Source organism: Cynocephalus volans, chromosome 1 (genome assembly GCF_027409185.1).
Source record: "Cynocephalus volans isolate mCynVol1 chromosome 1, mCynVol1.pri, whole genome shotgun sequence".
Lineage (NCBI taxonomy): Eukaryota > Metazoa > Chordata > Mammalia > Dermoptera > Cynocephalidae > Cynocephalus > Cynocephalus volans.
The window spans coordinates 303,192,264-303,210,394 of NC_084460.1; the positions used below are offsets into that span (position 1 = coordinate 303,192,264).

Consider the following 18,131-nt stretch of genomic DNA (forward strand, 5'->3'; position numbering starts at 1 on the left):
AGTGCATGGCAAGGGTTTTATAGCGAGCTGCAAACTTCTGTGACACGCACAGCCACAGACCCGTGCTGCCCAGCAGGGTGGCCAGTGGCCACACAAGAGAATCTGAACCGTGGCTGGTCCACTGGGATGTGCTGTAAGTGTAGACATGCACTGGATTTTGAAAACTCAGTCAAAAAAAGTCAAATAGCTCAAAAACTTTAAACTGGAATTTATATTACTGGTTACATGTTGAAATAGTGTTTTAGATAACAATGGATTAGAAAACACGTATTACTAAAATTAATTTCACTTGTTTCTTTTAAATGTGGCTATTAGGAAATTTTAAATTACCCATGAGGCTCACTCTCCAGTCCTATTGCACAGCACTGGAGTGGGCAGGTGTCAACACTCCACACTCAGAGTGCTGTTCCTGTGTCTTCTCCCTGAGGAGAGGATTCACCAAGACACAATGGGGAAACGATGGCCAAGGAAATCACAGTAAGTACTGAATCTATTCAACAGAAAGACAAATTTGGGCACTGGTTACTGGTGCTGGACGCTGGTCACGCAGGCATGACACTGCTGCAGATCTTCTGGTGTTTCAAGAAAAGCCAGAAATATCAATTTTAGGGTAAAATATCCTAGTTTCTAAAGATTTGTTCAAATTACAACAAACAGCAGAGCTGTGGTGTGAGTCACACACCCTTGTCCCTGGCTCTATCCTGTCCACAAACCGGTCACAGCCCTGGTTTCACGACACGAGGCAGGTGCTGGAGTCAGTGGTGCTCATCGGCCTTCAGCACGGCTGCTCCAGACCAGGTTGCACACTCCTGCCCCTTCCCACGTCTGCTCTGTGCTTCCCCACCTTGCTCCTTCCTTTCCTCTCCCAGCTGGTGAGAGAAAACTGCTGCTGGTCACCCAACTTGTGCCTGTGTGTCCTAAGCCAGTGGCTCATTGAACATCCAGGGCAATCTTCGTTGCCCTCAGCTGTGCTTCTGAGAGAGCAGGCTTCATGCTGTTCAAGATGCTCCAGACACTCGGCACAGCTGTAAGTTCTCCTGTGCGCTGGCCCCAGCAGGCCTGCTGCCAGCACACGGCCAGGATGGACTGGCCATTGATGTAAATATTAAACAACAAAGAGCAAGTGGAACAAAACAACAGAAGCTGCTACAAGATGCCTGTGGGGACTGGGTGAAGGCGGGTTGGTAAGGAAAGGAAAACACAGCTAGTTATGGCACAAGAACTGGGCTTATTCAACGTTTGGTCACGTTTAACCCACTGTCTGTGCTTCCACATCCCTGTTGGTGGGCCTGAGACCTGGCAGAATGCTTTTATCTAGAAGGTGGTGGGGACAGAGAGCCATCAAAGATGGACCCAGGAACTTTCTGCCTCAGCCCTCCCTTGCTAGAAGGTAGAAAAGATGTCTATAGGAGGAATTCTAACAAAACACAGAAAAGGATATCACAGATAGAAATGAGGCAGCAGGAGCACACAGACAGGGAAGCCATGGGAGTGGGGTGGGGGTGTGAGAAGTTGCTCCAGGAAGCATCCTCTCCGCTTGAAGAATGAGGAGGACAGGGGATGGGGATGATGAACCATGTGGGGCATGGAAGGGGAGCTGTGCTCATAAGTCAGGCTGCCCGAGACCTGTGAACCACCCAGTGCCTGGCCTGTGGGTCTGAGACAGGGCTGGGGCTATGCCTGACACCTCGGGACACACATGTCCCTTCTTTGTTCCATGACAACAGCTGTGGGCCTGGTCTGAGTGAGGCTTTGCCTAACAGGAGCTGCACTTTGGGGGCTCAGGCAGGGGAGAGGAACTGGGAGGCTGCTTAGGCCACGGCAACTGAGGCTAGAAGTTGGACGTCTGGAGCACGGAGGACAGAATCGCCAGAACCAGAACATGGGAAGAGGCTCAAGATGCCCTGTGGTCAGGGCAGAGGTGTACAGAAGGCAGGTGGCAGAAGCAGGTGGAGGGGGAGGTGAGCAGCATTGTTGGCATCAGCCTGGAAGGGCACTGGCAATGCCAGCGGGAAGGGCAGGGTGAAAGCACAGGGGCCACAAGGGCCTTGGCACCAGAGAGAAGACGAGCGCACCTGGCGGGTGGTGCCTCAGCAGAGGGTGGGAAGGTGTCCCTGGACCAGCAGGTGGGAAAGACTGCTGAGTGCCTCAATTTCTTGCCTCTCACAAATTCTGGTTAAAACCCATTCAATCACACGTGTGCCTGTAAATGGACTTTGCAACAACAGGAAAGTGCACACAGGTCATGGGAGCAAGTCTATAAACTGACACTCAGCAAGGCCTCCTGGAGGCAGAAGTTCTGATTCAGACACCAGCTGTCTCTGCGGCACTCAGGGCTCCTGTCTGGTGGGCTCTACAAACACTGATTCCATCACACTCGAGAAAGAAAAAGAAGCAGTGTTTATTTAGCAATATCTGAAAAAAAAAAAAAAAAAAGACGAGAAAATTCTAAAATGACTCTTCAGAAGAAATACTTGAGTAGAAAAAGTCATACTTACTGGAAATGAAGGGCAGACTGTTAAATACCTACACATGAGGCTGTTCACATTGCCAAGGGTTAACGAGCAGTGCAGTCACACCAAAGAGCTGACTGTCAGTGGGACAGTGAATTGCTCTGAGGAATACTTCAAGTTCTCCAGCTACCCCAGCTTGCAGTTATTTGCTCTTAATCTTAATGAATTTTTATTTAAACAAGGACAGCACGTTGGGCAGTAAACAAAGTGAGCCCTTGCTTCCTCCTGGACACACTGCACTGTGCCAGGCAGTGCCTGAGACACACTGTGGGTCACCCAGGTTCCTGGGGGGCTGGCTCCCACTGTGCCCTCAATCGCTTCTAAACGGCACTACTGTCTGGGCAACTGCTACCAGCTCCTTGATGCACCAGTGGAGAGGAAGAGGACGGCAAATGAGATAGTTCCAACCACCAGGATACGCAAGCCTAGAATATGTCAAACTTCACGGAACTGTATCCTCAAGATTTGTGTATTTTACTCTATGGAAATTATACTTCACTAGAAAAATTAAAATGAATAAAAGATCCAGCCTATTCGCTACTTTTAACCACTTCAAATAAACCACATAGATTTTTCTATGCATTTTTTCCTGATTTCCTTTTTCTTTTACTAAAATCTCAACCAAAATGCAATAAATTTTTAAATTTTCTACAAGTTCAAATGTTCATTTTTTGGCCCAGGGCACTGAAAGCAGGCTTACCCATCCCTAAGTTTTCTAAACTCCAGACACACTGGTGAAGGTTCCTCAAGGTTGTTTTCTGCCAATTGACAGGAAATGTTTGCACCTGGCTGTTAATGGCTCTGCAGGAAGTGAATGCTAAATTAAAAGAGTGCATTCTGGGAATTGTAGTTCCACTATAAAAGATTATTTCTCAGAAGAAAGTGGAAGACAAGGACAGCCTGGAAATCACTGAGTTTTAGAGCTGGAAAGGGCTTTGGAGAGCAATCACATTTTATGAATGAGGGACAGGCCAGAGTGGTTAAATGTGTCCTGCAGAGCGAGGAGTGAGACTTCTACACTCGGCTACTACTCTCACGGACTACAACAGAGTGGGAAAAACACAGTGAGCCAGGCACATAATCAAAGCTGCTTCTTTCCAGAGCAGTCACTCTGGAAACTCCTGATTGTACTCTTCTGTCTCCTACAGGGCTGGCCTCTCACTTACCCTGCCTTTAAAGGAGGAGGCTCAGAGACTGTCTCCTGGCAAACAGGCCCAGGAACCCAGTGGCATGAAAGGAGTGGAAACACTTGCTGGGACCTTGGAATGAAATCCTTCTTGGTACCTCCCACCCTCACATAACTTTGTATTAGCGACAACAGTGTTTCCTGCCATGGCATACACAGAAAAATGACACCAATTGCACAGCACAACTGGGTGAAACAGAGTAGAGGCTGCCCGGCCAGCAGTGCCCGCCCCAGTGAAGCGCTGGGTCCCAATAGCATGGCACACCAGAAGGAAGCTGTGCTTTTAAATGATAGCAGAGCCCTCAATCTATCAACCACAAAATGGAAAGGTGCAGGCACACACACAGGGAAAACAGAAACGATGGAGAGAGATTAGAGCAAATATTTCCTTGAAATAAAAAAGGAACATAAAGGGGGTCCAATAATTATTGTTTGCAGAGCTATGTTTGATTACCTAGTTAATCCAAAAGTCTCAATTGAAAAACTATTGGAGTTGTAAGTGAATTTGATAAGATGGCTAATTACTAAAATTGGTAGTTTCCCCACATGTTAGCTATAACCAAACTAAAATTAATGGAAGCAGGAAGCTTCCAGTTTCATCTCTGACATGTAAAGAGCTTAGAAGTCATAATCCTCATCCTTATAACAAGAAAAACACTGAGCAAACTGAAAAGCCAAAGACTTTTCTTGGACCCATCAGAGAAGTGAGGTCACAGCTGAGGTCAGCTTACCTGGAGCAGAAACTACTGGAGACATGAACTGGGAAGAACTCTTGATGGTCACTGACATGAAATGCTGGAGGCTAAGTGTGGGAACTGGGGATTATAGTCCTGGGGGCCCCACATTTTCATGGGTTTTACCTCCCAAAACCCCATCAGGTACTCACCATTAAAGCCAGACAAAAAGATCACCTCACACCTCTTCTGGCAGGGGGAAGGAGAAGGTGACCATTTTGAAATAAGCCCAAGGCATTCTACAAAACCAAGGCCTGCTCTGCAGTGAAGCGACTTTCCCAGGGACTTATCTCACCTGGGGAATGACATTTCCTCACTCGCTCTTGTCTCACCCAAGGAGGGGAGAGAAAGGGAAGAAACACTTGTGAAGGTCACAGTTGGGGACACAGGCCACTGAAAGGCTGAAATCTAATCTTAAGAGCATACACTGACCGCTTCCTCTCCCCCACACCTACCACCCCACCACAGGGCTCCAGCATAATAACATGGATTATAGCAGAAGAGGCCCCCAGGCACACACTCTGTGCACGTAGCTGTTAGGAAAACCCAAAGACAAGAGAGAAGACAAAAACAAGGACACTAGAGGAATTTGAAGCCCCTGGTGCCTACAGTCACTGCAGAGATTAAACAGCCCAACTGCTAGCTTGATTAAGGGGCTATCTCACACTAAAGGCCAATTTACCTTTATAACCTGATATATTAAAAGTCCAGCTTTCAACAAAAAAATTACAAGCCATGCTACAAGGCAAGAAAAAACAGTCTGGGCCGACCCTGTGGCTCACTCGGGAGAGTGCGGCGCTGGGAGCACAGCGGCGCTGGGAGTGCCGAGGCTGCGGGTTCGGATCCTATATAGGGGGCCGGTGTGATCACTGGCTGAGCGCACTGCAGGCGACACCAAGCCAAGGGTTACAATCCCCTTACCGGTCACAAAAAAAAAAAAAAAAAAAAAAAAAGAAAAGAAAAGAAAAGAAAAGAAAAAACAGTCTGAAGAGACAGAACAAGCATCAGAACCAGACTCAGATATGGTGATTTTGGAATTGCCAGTCTGAGAATTTAAAATAACTGTGACTAAATATGCTAATAGCTCTAAATAAAAAAATGTGGACAACATGCAAGAACAGGTGGGCAATGTAAGAGGAGAGACGGACAAAAGAATTGGAAGGAAATGCCACAAAGCAAACACTGCAACAGAAATGAGGAATCTCAGACAGCACACAAGTGCCTGGTATGGCTGGGGAAAGCACTGGACTGAAGATGTGTCAACAGAAACCTCCCAAAGGGAGAGAAAAAAGAATAATTTTTAAAAAGTCAATAAAAATCAGGATTATCAGAGAATTGTGGGACAATTACAAATGTGTTACATATAAATAATGAGAATACCAGAAGGAGAAGGAAGCAGAAGAAACATCTGAGGTAATAATAGTTGAGAATTTTCCAAAATTAATGACAGATACCAGACCACAGATCCAGGAAGCTCAGAGAACATCAAGCAGGATAAATACCAAAAAAATCTGTACATAGGCATATCATAGTCAAACATAGAAAGAAGCCAGAGGAAACAAGGCTTATGTGTAGAACAAAAAGGATACGAATCACAGCAGACTTGTGAGAAACCACGCAAGCAAAAAAAAAAAAAAAAAAAAAAAAGGGAGAGAGAATTCTATATCCAACGAGACCATCCTTCAGACACAGAGGAGAAATAAAAACTTTCTCAAACAAAAGTTTAGGGAATTCATTGGCAGTAGACCTTCCCTGCAAGAAATATTTTAAATTAATAACAGTAACTGTGATCACAGCATACGTACAAGTGAAATGAGTGACAGCGATTTTATAAGGGACAGGTAGAAGAAACTGTGAATACTGTCAGGAGGTGCCTGCACTACCCACGGAGCAGGACAGTGCTGTCTGAAAGTGGACTTGATCAGTTGTAAATGTACAGTGCAAACTCTAGGATGACCACTAGAAACATGTAAAAAAGAAGTTTAATTGTTATGCTAAAAGAGGAGAGAGATTGAAATCATATAAATTGCTCATTTAAAACCAGAGAAGGCAGAAAAAGAAGGTAAGAAAATAAAAAAAAGCTTTGTAACGTCAAGGTGATGGGTCTGGATTCCCATATTGGTCAGCTGCCAAAAAATATATATAGACAAATAAGTAAAAATTAAAAAACTAAAAAGCAAAGAATAGAAAGCAGTTACAAAAATAGTTGATATTAATCCAAAAGTATCAATAATCACTTCAAATGTGAATGGTTTAAGTACACAGACTTAAAAGACAAAGGCTATAAGAAAACAAACAAAAAAAGACCCCACTACGTGTCTATAAGAAACCCAGTTTAGCTGGTTAGCTCAGGTGGTTACAGCACAGTGTTATAACATCAAGGTCGAGGTCAAGGGTTCAGATCCCCATATGGGGCAGCCACCAAAAAAAATAAAATAAAATAAAAAATACACACACACATACATATAAGAAACGCTCTTTAAATATAAAGAGACAGGTTAAAAGTAAAGGGATAGAGAATGATATCTCATGCTAACACTAATCAAAAGAAAGCTAGAGTAGTTATATTAATTCCAGACAAAGAAGACATGAGGACAAAAAATATTATCAAGGATAAAGAGGGGCAGGCACTATGTAATACAAAGGCATTAATTCTCCAAGAAGCCATAACAATCTTTAAGGTGAATGTATCTAATAACAAAGCATCGAAATACGTGAGACAAAAACTGACAGAACGGCAAGAAGAATCCATGAATCCAACATTACAGTAAGAGACTTCAACACCCTCCATCAGAAATGGGCAGATCAGCAGGCAGAAAACCAATAATGGCACAGTTTAACTCAACAGCAACATCAATCAAGGATATAATGGGCATCTTTAGACCACTTTCATCCAACAATAGCAGAATACACATTCTTTTCAAATTTGCATGGAATATTCACCGAGACAGACCACATTCTGGGCCATAGAACACATCTTAACAAATTTAAAATAATAGAAATCATACACAGTATGCTCTCAGAACACAGTGGAATTAAACTAGAAATCAGTAACATCAAGATAGTTGAACAATACCCAAATATAGGAAGATTAAACAACACACTCCTAAAATAACATGTGGGTCAAGAAGAAGTCTCAACAGTGGGGCTGGCCAGTTAGCTCACTTGGGAGAGTATGGTGCTGGTAACTCTAAGGTCAAGGATTCAGATCCCAAACTGGCCAGGCACCAAAAAAAAGAAAAGAAAAGAAAGTCTCATTAGAAATTTCTAAAATATTTGAATTAAATGAAAATGAAAACACAACCTATCAAAGTTTATGGGATGAAGCCAAAGTAATGTTTAGAGGGAAATTTATAGCATTAAATGCAGTATACTGGAAAAGAAGAAAGTTCTAAAATCAATAATCTAAGCTTTTACCCTAAGAAAGTAGAGAAAGAAGAGCAATTAAGTCAAACACAAGCTAGAGAAAAGAAACAATAAAAATTAGAGCAGAAATCAATGAAACTGAAAATAGGAAAACAATAAAGAAAATCAACAAAAGCAAAGGCTGTTTTTTTTGAAAAGATCAATAAAATTGATAAACCTCTAGGCTGGCTAACCAAGAAAAAAAGAGAGATGATCCAAATTATCAGTATCATAAATAAAAGGGTCATCACTATTAATCCCATGGCCATGAAAAGGTGAATAAAATACCGTCATCATCTCCATGTCACAAATTTAATAACTTAGATGAAATGGACCAATTCCTTGAGAGACACATCTACCAAAACCCATGTGAGGAGAAACAGATAATCTGCATAGGACTATATTGAATACAGGGAAAAAACAAATGTTTTTCTGTACATCCACACTCAGCACTTCTGTGACCAGATAAACACTTCTGTGACAAGTTAAAGGCTAAGTCTCACAAGATGCCCCTCACTTCAGATGCCAATTGCAAGTAGTGGGTCCCCAAGTTACCCATACATCTGTCAGACTTGACTACAAATCAAGGGTTCCCACGGCCCCTCCTGGGTTTGGTGATTTGCTAGAACGGCTCATAGAACCAGGGCAAGTAAACTTACTGTTACCAACATATTGTAAAGGACACAACTCAGGGACAAGGAGAAGGCAGAGGTGCACAGGGCAAGGTTCTCCAGGTGTGGCACTAACCGGGAGCTCCACTTGTCCACCGTCCAGGAGACTCTTGGGACCCCTTCCTTTCGGGTTTCTATTGAGGCTTCACTAGGGAGGCATGACTGAATAAGTCACTGGCCGTTGGTGACTGAACCCATCTCCAGACCCTTCCCCTCCCGGGAGGTCAGGGTTTGAGGCTTCCAGTTCAACCCTCTGAACACGTGGCTGGTTCCCTGGCCAGCAGCCCCCAATCCCCAGGAGTCATCTTATTAGCACAAACTCAGGGGTGAGTGAAAGGGGCATATCATGAATAACAGAAGACACTCCTCTCACCTAAATCACTCAGGAAATTACAAGGGTTTTTAGTAGCTCTGTGCCAGGAGCCAGGGTGAAGGCCAAATATATGTATTTTTTATCATGTCACAATACTTAATGGCGAGAAACTAGAAGCTTTCCCATCAAGATCAGGAACAAGGCAAGGAGGTTGCCTCTCACCACCTGTATTCAGCATCATCCTCAAAGTCCTAGCTAGAAACAGACTGTACACCTATCACAAAAACTCAAAATGGTTCAGAGACCTAAATATAAAACTCCTATGAGTTTTTAGATATATCACCAAATTCATGATCCATGTAAGAAGAAATTGGTAAGATGGACTTTATTAAAATTGAAAACTCCTGTTCTGCCAAAGACACTGTTAAGAGTATAGACAAGCCACAGATTAGGAGAAAATATTTGCAAAACACATATCTGATAAAGGACTGGTGTCCAAAATATACAAAGAACTCTTAAAATGCAACAATAGAAAAACAACCCAGTTTAAAAAAGACGATATACAGATGACAAATAAGCATATAAAAAGATGTTCAATATCATATGTTGTTAAAATCCAAAAATCTGAGAACACCGAATGCTAAAGGATGTGGAGAAACAGGAGCTCTTATTCATTGCTGGTGGGAAAACAAAACTGTCAGTTTCTTACATAAAGCTAAGAAAACTGGCAAACTGGAAGCAACAAGACCTCCTGTGATAGGTAAGTGGAAAAACAAACCGTGGTACCACCACACAGTGGGATGTTACACAGTGATAAAAATAAATTAGATATCAAGCCACGAAATGATATGGAAGAACTTTAAATGCATATTGCTGAGTGAAAAAGTCTGAAAGGGTAACACGTTATATTTCATAATAGCCTTATATGCCAACTGTTTGGCATTCTAGAAAAGGCAAAACTACAGAGAAAGTAAAGAGATCAGTGGTTGCCATGGGCTAGGGAGACGTGGGAAGGGAAGAGTAGGTAGAGGACAGGGCATTTTTAGGGCGATGAAGCTATTCTGCACGATACTGTAATGGGGATGCGTGGCATCAGACGTGTCAACATCAAGTACAGCACAGTGAGCACCAGTGAGACCATGGACTGTGTTAGTAACCAAGATCAATATTGGTTCCTGTCTTGTGACAAATGCACCGCACTGATGCGAGATATTAATTATAGGGGACGAGCAGGCAAAGGAATTGTCTGTACTACCTCTTAAACTTTTTGTAAATCTAAAACTGTCCTAAAAACAATCCATTTTCTAAAGAAATAAGCAACAGAAGTTGGGGAGTGGGAAGAGGCAGTGGTGAACACGGATGTCAGACTACTGACACATGCTGGAGCTGGGGGCAGGGACAGGGGGCTTTGTTATACTACTCTGCTTAATTTGTATATATTCAAGATTTTTCACAATAAAAAGCTTTTAAAAATCCAGATTAACTTAGGAATTATATGTAGATAATGAATCTGTAAAAGAACAAGAAGAAAACAGATTTTTGAAGCAAGCTCTAAGTTATGAAACTGAAGGAAGTGGCTGAATAACACTTGCAGAGGTTAACATGCTTATTATTTCAGCAATATTCATAACTAAGCGAGCAAGGAAGAGCACACTGGATAAGACCATGGAGAACCACTCGCCCTCGCTGGTTCACAGAAATGCAGATGGTGTACTGTCAAGGAACGTCCCTGGTTTCGGAGTGACAGTGCCCAGTGTTTGAGAGGGCTCGGGGAAGAGTGCGGCGTCCTGGAGGATGCCGATCGGCCATGGCTCCTGGAGGACGGCCTGCTCTAACCTCAGAGGCCCCCGGCTCAGCTACTCCATTCTGGGGAACTTGTCCAAAAACAAAGGGATTAGTTAAAGCTAACAGACTGAATAAGCACGTGGATAGCCCTTTCCACATAAATCCCTGAAAAATGACCAAAGGATTCCTTCACTGAAGAATAAATCCATAACTGCACTGAGACATCAAGAAAGCAGACAGCTTGAGGAAGGCATCCCAGACAGACAGGAGGCCTGCCGACAGACCATCCTGAGGGGAGGCACCTCTAGCCGCTCCACTGCCCCTCCTGACACCTCCTGCTTGCTCTCCACACCCTCCAGGCCGCTCCAGAGTCCAGCCCTGCACCTCCCCCCCGAGGCCCCCCCCACTGACAGACAAAACTCACTCATAGCCACGTTGCCTTTGGTCCACTCGTCCAGCTCCCCTTCACGGCTAAGCCCCTTAAAGACAATGCCTCATCCCTGGCTTCACTCCCCACCTCCCCTGCGCCCCCTATGCACCAAGCTCCACCCCCACCATGCCAACGAGACTGGTCACCAGGGGACCCATGGGGCTGCATCCTGCTGTCTCCAGCACCACTGGCGGCCCCTCTTCTCCCCTCATGGCTCCTGTGACTCCATGCTCCCCCTCTCAGTGTCCTCTTCTCGACCTGCTTTGGCTGCACCTCTATAACCACAGCCTGCTCTCAGGGTAGGTGTGGGACCCAGCCCAGCACCTCGTTCAGTCCCATGGCTTCAAACACCTCTGACCTCATCCTGACACTCCAGATTCACATGCCCAACTTTAAAAGGCCAGGTGTTGTTCAAAGACATGTCAAACACTATTCCTCACTTCCACCTGCTCCTCCCCAGGCCTCCCCCACCTCAGTGGAGGGCACCACCATCCACCTAGGAACTCAAGCCCAAGTTCAGCAGCTGGCCTTGGCTGCTCTTTTCCTTCTCAGCTCCCACAGCCCAGCCAGTCCTGCAGCATCTCCACCTTCACCACCACCCTCTCCCCCTGTCTGAGCTATTGCCACCTGCCCTGGGGCCACGGCAGCAGCTGCCAGAGCCCCCTACCCACCTCCTCATAGTCCCCTGCCATCCTTCCTCCACATCAGCAGGGGGATCTTCTACAAAACCTACAGGTCACTCCCTGCTTAAAACCGTCCCATCAATTCCCAACACACAAGGAAGGAAATAATCAAGGAAACAACAGAAGAAAATCTTCCACATCTAAAAAGTGACGATCAATGGGCCTACGAGTCGATGGAAGTGGCGAGGCCCACACCAGACACAGCTGGTGACATTCTACATACCAGGAACAAAAAGGAAACCTTACTCTGCATGAAGAGGCAGGTCACATACAAGGAAACCAGAGTCCGACTGGCTTCAGACAATGGAACTGCACAGAGGTAAAAAAACGACTCCTTCAGGTTCAGACAGGAGAGGGTTTTACACCTCGAACTGTGTTCTCAACCAAACTAGCCTCTGAATGTGGGGCAAAGCAAAGATGTTCTCTTATACTCAAGGGCACAGAAAAACAGACATTCACAAACCAAACCTCTCAAAATTTTACTGGAACATGAACTATAAATCTAAATAATTATGGTTGCAGGATGGGGAAAAATAAGAATATGGAACTCAGACCACAGACAGTCTTGACCTGGGGGAGACAGCATCACGGGACAAACCACCCCTAAACATTCACAGAAAGACAAGCTGGCTTACAGGTTCACTTTAAAACTGAAAGACATCCACCAAAAGAATAGAAAAAGAAATCAGAAAGCCTAACAAATTAAAAAACAAAAATGTAGGCCCAAATTCCAACTTACCAACAATCAAAACTGTAAGCTGATGAAAGTACTCTATGAAAAGATGACGACTCTCAGTTGGAGTTAAAAATATAACTATAAAAATAAAGTAACACAAAAAGGTTGGAAATAAGGAGATAAAGAAATAAGACTTTAAATGGGACAAAAAGGGGTTTTCTGTGTTGATAACAGTCAGAAAACTTATGCATCTAACAATGTGGTCTTGAAATACAAAGCAAAACTTGGTAGAAGAAAGCTCCAGAATCTCAGTTAAAAGAACTTCTTACCTTTCTTAGAATTCAACAGACCAAGTTCCTAATAAGAATTTAGGGTAACAAATAAGCAAGATCCTCGTCTTGTGTGACAGAGAACAATGTGGCCAACAAGTGAAGAGGACACATTCTTCTCAAACCGCAATCAAGTCATGAAAACAGACTGTGTATTAAGCCACAATGAAATCTCAAAAGACTTCAAAAAGCAGAACTCTTTAAGAGACCATGTAACTGGAACTTAATGCAATAAATTTAAAAAATGACTACAAAAAAATTAGCTCTCCTCCCCCAATCTATCCATTTGAAAAATTGTCAACACCCTTCTAAGTAACTCTAGGGTTAAAGAGGAAATCAAAACTGAAATGACAAATTATTTAGAAACAAACAGCAGTGAGAGCAGCATGAGGCAAAGCCACAGCGTGTGGCCAAAGAGACAGAAGAAGGTCCGCAGCCTCAACTGCTGGTGTCAGGAAACGCACCAGGAGCCAGAGCAACAGCAGAGAACCACAGGAAGCAGAAAGTGGGGACCAGTGAAGCAGAAGCAACCATGCAGGTGAAGGGAAGGGGTGGCTGGAAAGACCCTTAACAGGGAAAACTTTGGGAATTCTGACCAAGAGGAACAGAAAAAGGTAACAAAAGCAAAATCAGGCACGAGAAACTGCCAAAACAGCATAAAAATTCTAGGAGAATATAGTGTACAACTTTAGCCAGCACATCTGAAAATCTAGATCGGGGTACTCAGCATGCCGTTCCTCCCCGGCTGCGTGAGGAAGCACGTGGCCATGACCTTTGTTTTTGGTTGTGCTAATGGTGGCTGCCCTGAAACCTTTTCCTACAGACTCCCTCCTCACTGACAAACGTTGGTTCAGATGAAACAATGTGGTAGGAAAATGTTTTCCATATGTATATAATAGGCAAAAGATACTATCCTCAACAAGAATATCTAGAAACCAATTTCACGAAGTACTTAATAAAATAGTTGGAAAAACAGAAACATAGCCAATAAACAGATAAAAATATATTCAACCTATTTATATAGACAAACATTTATGTAAAAGCATAAAAAATAGTCTAAAAGATTACACACCAGATTTTTAGTAGCAATAAGGAATAAAAGTTGGTAGGTGTGTGAGAAATGGGAATTTTCACTTCTTGGCCTATATGTTTCTTTTTTAAAAAAATTTATTATTAATATAGTTTTCTTATATTCTAAGATGTTGTGGAGCAGTTGGGTAGAGGGGGAGAGAGGAAGGGGGGGAGAGGGTGTGAGGAGGAAGGACCAGGGCGTGGTCAAGGCCCACGGCACGCTTCATTTTGGCAGGGTTATGTATTTCTGTATTGTTTTAATTTTTACAAAAGAGAATATATTGTACTTTACCTGATGTTTTAACCTTGAATAGATATTAAAAGAAATAATTATTAATGTTCAAAATGACTTAACTTCAAGGAAATTCATCAAAACATGAATGGAAAGGATCTCTCCATGATTTTAGAAGACTCCTATTTTTCCCTGACAGTTAACTTTGTCTGCTTTATTTTACACTTAGAATCTAACTCATCTAGAATTTGTCTGTGTAAGGTATGTAACAGACGCTAACTTCCCCCGGCCAAATAAAAAGCCAACTATTCAGGCACCATCCCCCGTGCAGTTCACGTTCCCAGGTGGTGTGAAATGCCTCTTTTCTCACCCGCCAAACCCCCACACGTGCAAATGCCTCTCGTGACCAGGAACAAGCGAGGTCAGCTTGCTACTGTGGGTTCCCTCGTCCGCAGGAATGGCTACTACCAACCAGAGCTTCCTCCTGAGACCACAGGAAGCACATGGCCCACAGAGGTGCTCAGGAGACATTGACCATGTTGCAGAAATGCCCATCCTAACAGAAAGGAGTGCGGGAGTCGCGATTGCTCGGGGTACTGACCGCGGCTCGGGGACAGCAGGCCACTCAGGTAGGGGATGCTCACTCTCTTCAGCTCATCCAGCTTCTCCCGCAGCTTGCGCACCTGGCTGTCGGAGCGGCTGACGCGCTGCCGCAGGCTCTTCAGCTCGCCGTTCTTCTTTTCCACCTGCTCCCGCAAGCAGCACACCTGGCTCTTGTTCTGCCGGGAGGAGAAGCAGTAGGAGTGCAGTGAGTCGATGAGTTTGCAGGCCCCCGATGCCGACAGGATCACCTCGTTGATGGACATGGGGCTGGCGTCGCTGTGCTCACTCTGCACAGCTTCCGCGGCTGGCTTCGGGGTGACATCGGTCGGAGGAGCGGAGGGGCTCTGGGAAGGCTTTTGAGGTGTTGCTGTGAGTGATGAACTCGGGGGGCTCTGGGCCAAGCCCTTGTCGGGCCCTAGACTGCTCCCACTGCAGCCCGGCTCCACATCTCTCTTCAGCCTCTTTCGGTCGATGGGCTCTCGGGGGACAGACGGCCTCTCTCGAGTGTGCTTAGAGGAGAAGCTGTAAGAATGAAGTGAGCCGATAAATCTGCATGCCCCAGATCCTGGGGGGGTAAAGTCATCTATGGAAATGCCACTCTTATCTGCCACACCCCCCTCTGTGGAGGAGGTGCCGTTCTCATCACCAGCATCTGCAGCAGACACTTGTGCTTCTGCCTGACTGCCTGCTGCTGTGGTTGCCAGTCCATCTCCTGGAGGTGTTTCCAGAGACTGCTGCACCTGCTCCTGACTGACGGCTTCCCGGGCAGCCCTGGGTGCGGTGTCATCCTGCAGAGCTGCTCGCTTCAACTTGCGGGACTCTGGCTTGGCCATCAGGCTTTCACTCGAGGATGCCGACCAACCTGTGGCTCCCTTCCCAGCTGCTGTGCTCGAGTGCCCCCTCATGCCCCCTGTGGCCTTGCTGGTGTCCTTTCTCCTGGTGCGGCCATGACCCCCAGCCCCCCTCTTCTTCTCGGGCAGGTGGAATATCGAGGGCACGGCTGTGGGCTTGAGCAGGCGGTGCTGGTCCTCCAGCCTTTTGGAGAAGCTGTCTTTGGTGAAATGTTCACTACAGAGGAATGAATACTTAGTGGGGGTCCAGTTATCCCTCTGAACAGCTTTTAACCACTGGATCAGACGTTTTGAGTCCTTCAGGGGGAACCTGCAGGACAAATGACAAATTAGAAATAAACAATTAAATGTCTTTCCCTAAAATGATCAACCATAAAAGCAAAACAAGTGTTTTTGCAAACACCTGTATCAACTTCATCTGCTTAAAAAATACTTCAATAAAGATTTAAGGAACATCTTCTACGAGGGTACTTCAAAAAGTTCGTGGAAAGATTCGTATATTTTTAAATTCTATTCTTCCATGAACTTTTTGAAGTACCCTCATATCTGCAAATTGCTGGACTAGAAAGTTGAAAGGCCCATTGTCTACCATTAAGGAGAGAGTGGTTGGTAGGGCAGATAGGAATGAAAGTAAATAACCTCTCCCCAGGCTGCGTGGTAATTGCCCTGTAGGAACAAAGGATGCTTAGAGATAGCCAAGACGGTATCAGGACAATAGGAACTAGCTCCTAGATGCACACAGCTGACCAATCCTCTTGGTGTGCTTGGGAGACAGGACTTTGGGCGCTAAAACTGAGATGGCTGATCAACCTACTGAGAAGTCAGGCCAGTGTCAGCCTTCAGAGATGGGAACAAGAGGCCAGGAGAGCATCCCAGATGTCCAGCATGGTGCCAGCCCCAACTGTGGCTCAAGCAGCTGAGGATGTGGGGACCAACTCCGTAAGGTAAGACTCAAGAGCTGTAGTTCTTTGTTGATACTACACTCTGCTACCAAGGGAAAAACTGCACCCTTTAAGTCAGCCAGGGGTTGGCTGGTTAGCACAGCAGGTTACTGCGTGGTTTTATACACCAAGGTCATGCAGGGGGATCCCCACACTGGCCAGCTGCAGGAGGGAGGGGGAGTTATTGTTTAATAGGTTCAGAGTTTCACCTTCACAAGCCAAAAAGAGTTCTGGAGATAAATGGTGGTGATGGTTGCACAACGATGTGAATGCGTTTAGTGCCACTGAACTGTACACTTAAAAGTGACTAGGATGGTACATTTTATGTTACGTATATAAATTGTATCATAACTTTTAAAACTGGAAAAAGCAAGCAGTCCCAGAAGATACTGATTATGACACAAAATTATTTCTTCTTTATTAGCTAATAAAGATACTTAGTCATTTTTTCACTAAGGCAAGATGAAGAGACCCCAGACCAAACTTTGCGCCCACCCGATGGGGGTGGGACAGGGGCGGCACTCCGACCCGTTTGCTCCAGTGAAGCGCCCCCCCCCCCACGCCGCTGCGGGGCCAGAACCAGGACAGACGGGCAGGAACCAGGACAGACGGGCAGGAACCAGGACAGACCCTAGAGAGTTCTGGGCAACATGCCCTTTCACCCTCCTCGCCCAGTGCCTTGTGAGCCTGACACCCTCCACCCCCGGCGACCCCCACGCCATTCTCAATGTCAAAGGCAGCCTTCTCCGCACTGCTCTGCCTCGTCTTCCGAAGGGTAACTAAACGTGCGGGGGACGTTCTGTGTCAAGAAAGCGCGCTGGCTGACTTCATAGACTGGATCCCCGTAAACTTTCAGGAGCATCCTAGACAGCACGTGCCACTCCCGTTATTTAAAACTGAAGTGACACCATGCAGCGTGGGACGGAAACATCTGCACGGGGGTCGAGTCCGTGTGCCGGCACCGTCCCCGTACGGCTCCCGGGCCAGCCCTCCGCGGGGTGACCGTCGAGGCGGCCCCGGGAGGCCTGTGGCCGCAGGAAGTGCGAGCAGCGCCCGCCCAGCCGCGCTCCGGGTCGCCGACGCCGCGGCGGTCTCCGGGTGGCTCCGGGACGCGAAGCCGCGGCAGCCGTGGAAGGACAGCGGCGCCCGCGGAGCGCGCGTGACTGGACACGGCGGCCCCGGCGGCGGAGCGCGGGGCCGCGCGGCCCGAGGAGGCGCCCGCTCAGAGACGGCGCCCGGGCCAAGGTCACACAGCGCCCGCCGCCGGGCCCGGCGCTCCGTGCGCCCAGCGCGGGGCCGGCGGCGCGGCCTCAGTTTCCCCGGGGTCTGCCGGGGCGGGGGCGTGGCGGGCGGGGCCGGGCGACGGGGCCCGCGTACCTGTGGAAGGAGACGGCGCGCTTCTCGCCCTTGCCCTGCCGGTTGGAGCAGTTCACGGCCGCGCAGCAGATCACCATCGCGGGCCTCGGCCCAGCCGCGCCGCCAGGCTCCGGGCCTCGCCGCCCGCCCGCCGCGGACCGCCCCGAGGGAGGGAGCGAGCGAGCGAGCGCGGCGGCGACACGGCTCGGACGTGGGCCGGCCCGCGGCGTCCCCGCCGTACGGCAAGATGGCGGCGCGGGCGCCCGCCGCCGGCAGCCCGCGTCCTCTCTCGCTGCGCGCTTGGCTTCTCCGGGACCCCGGGGCGCAGCCGGCCCCCGGACGCGTCGGCGGG

The 18,131-nt window shown here is 46.8% G+C and overlaps 1 protein-coding gene across 1 annotated transcript in view; it reads right to left on the minus strand.

Moving 5' to 3' along the window:
• The window catches only part of THAP4 (THAP domain containing 4), a 38,894-nt gene extending 20,938 nt beyond the window's left edge, over positions 1–17,956 (minus strand). Inside the window, exons 1-2 of the mRNA XM_063095646.1 lie at positions 17,801–17,956; positions 14,630–15,792 (exon numbers count right to left, since the gene is read on the minus strand). Coding sequence (XP_062951716.1) covers positions 14,630–15,792; positions 17,801–17,877 — 1,240 coding nt within the window. The 5' untranslated portion in view covers positions 17,878–17,956. The remainder of the gene's footprint in view (positions 1–14,629; positions 15,793–17,800) is intronic.
• Positions 17,957–18,131: the final 175 nt, after the last annotated feature.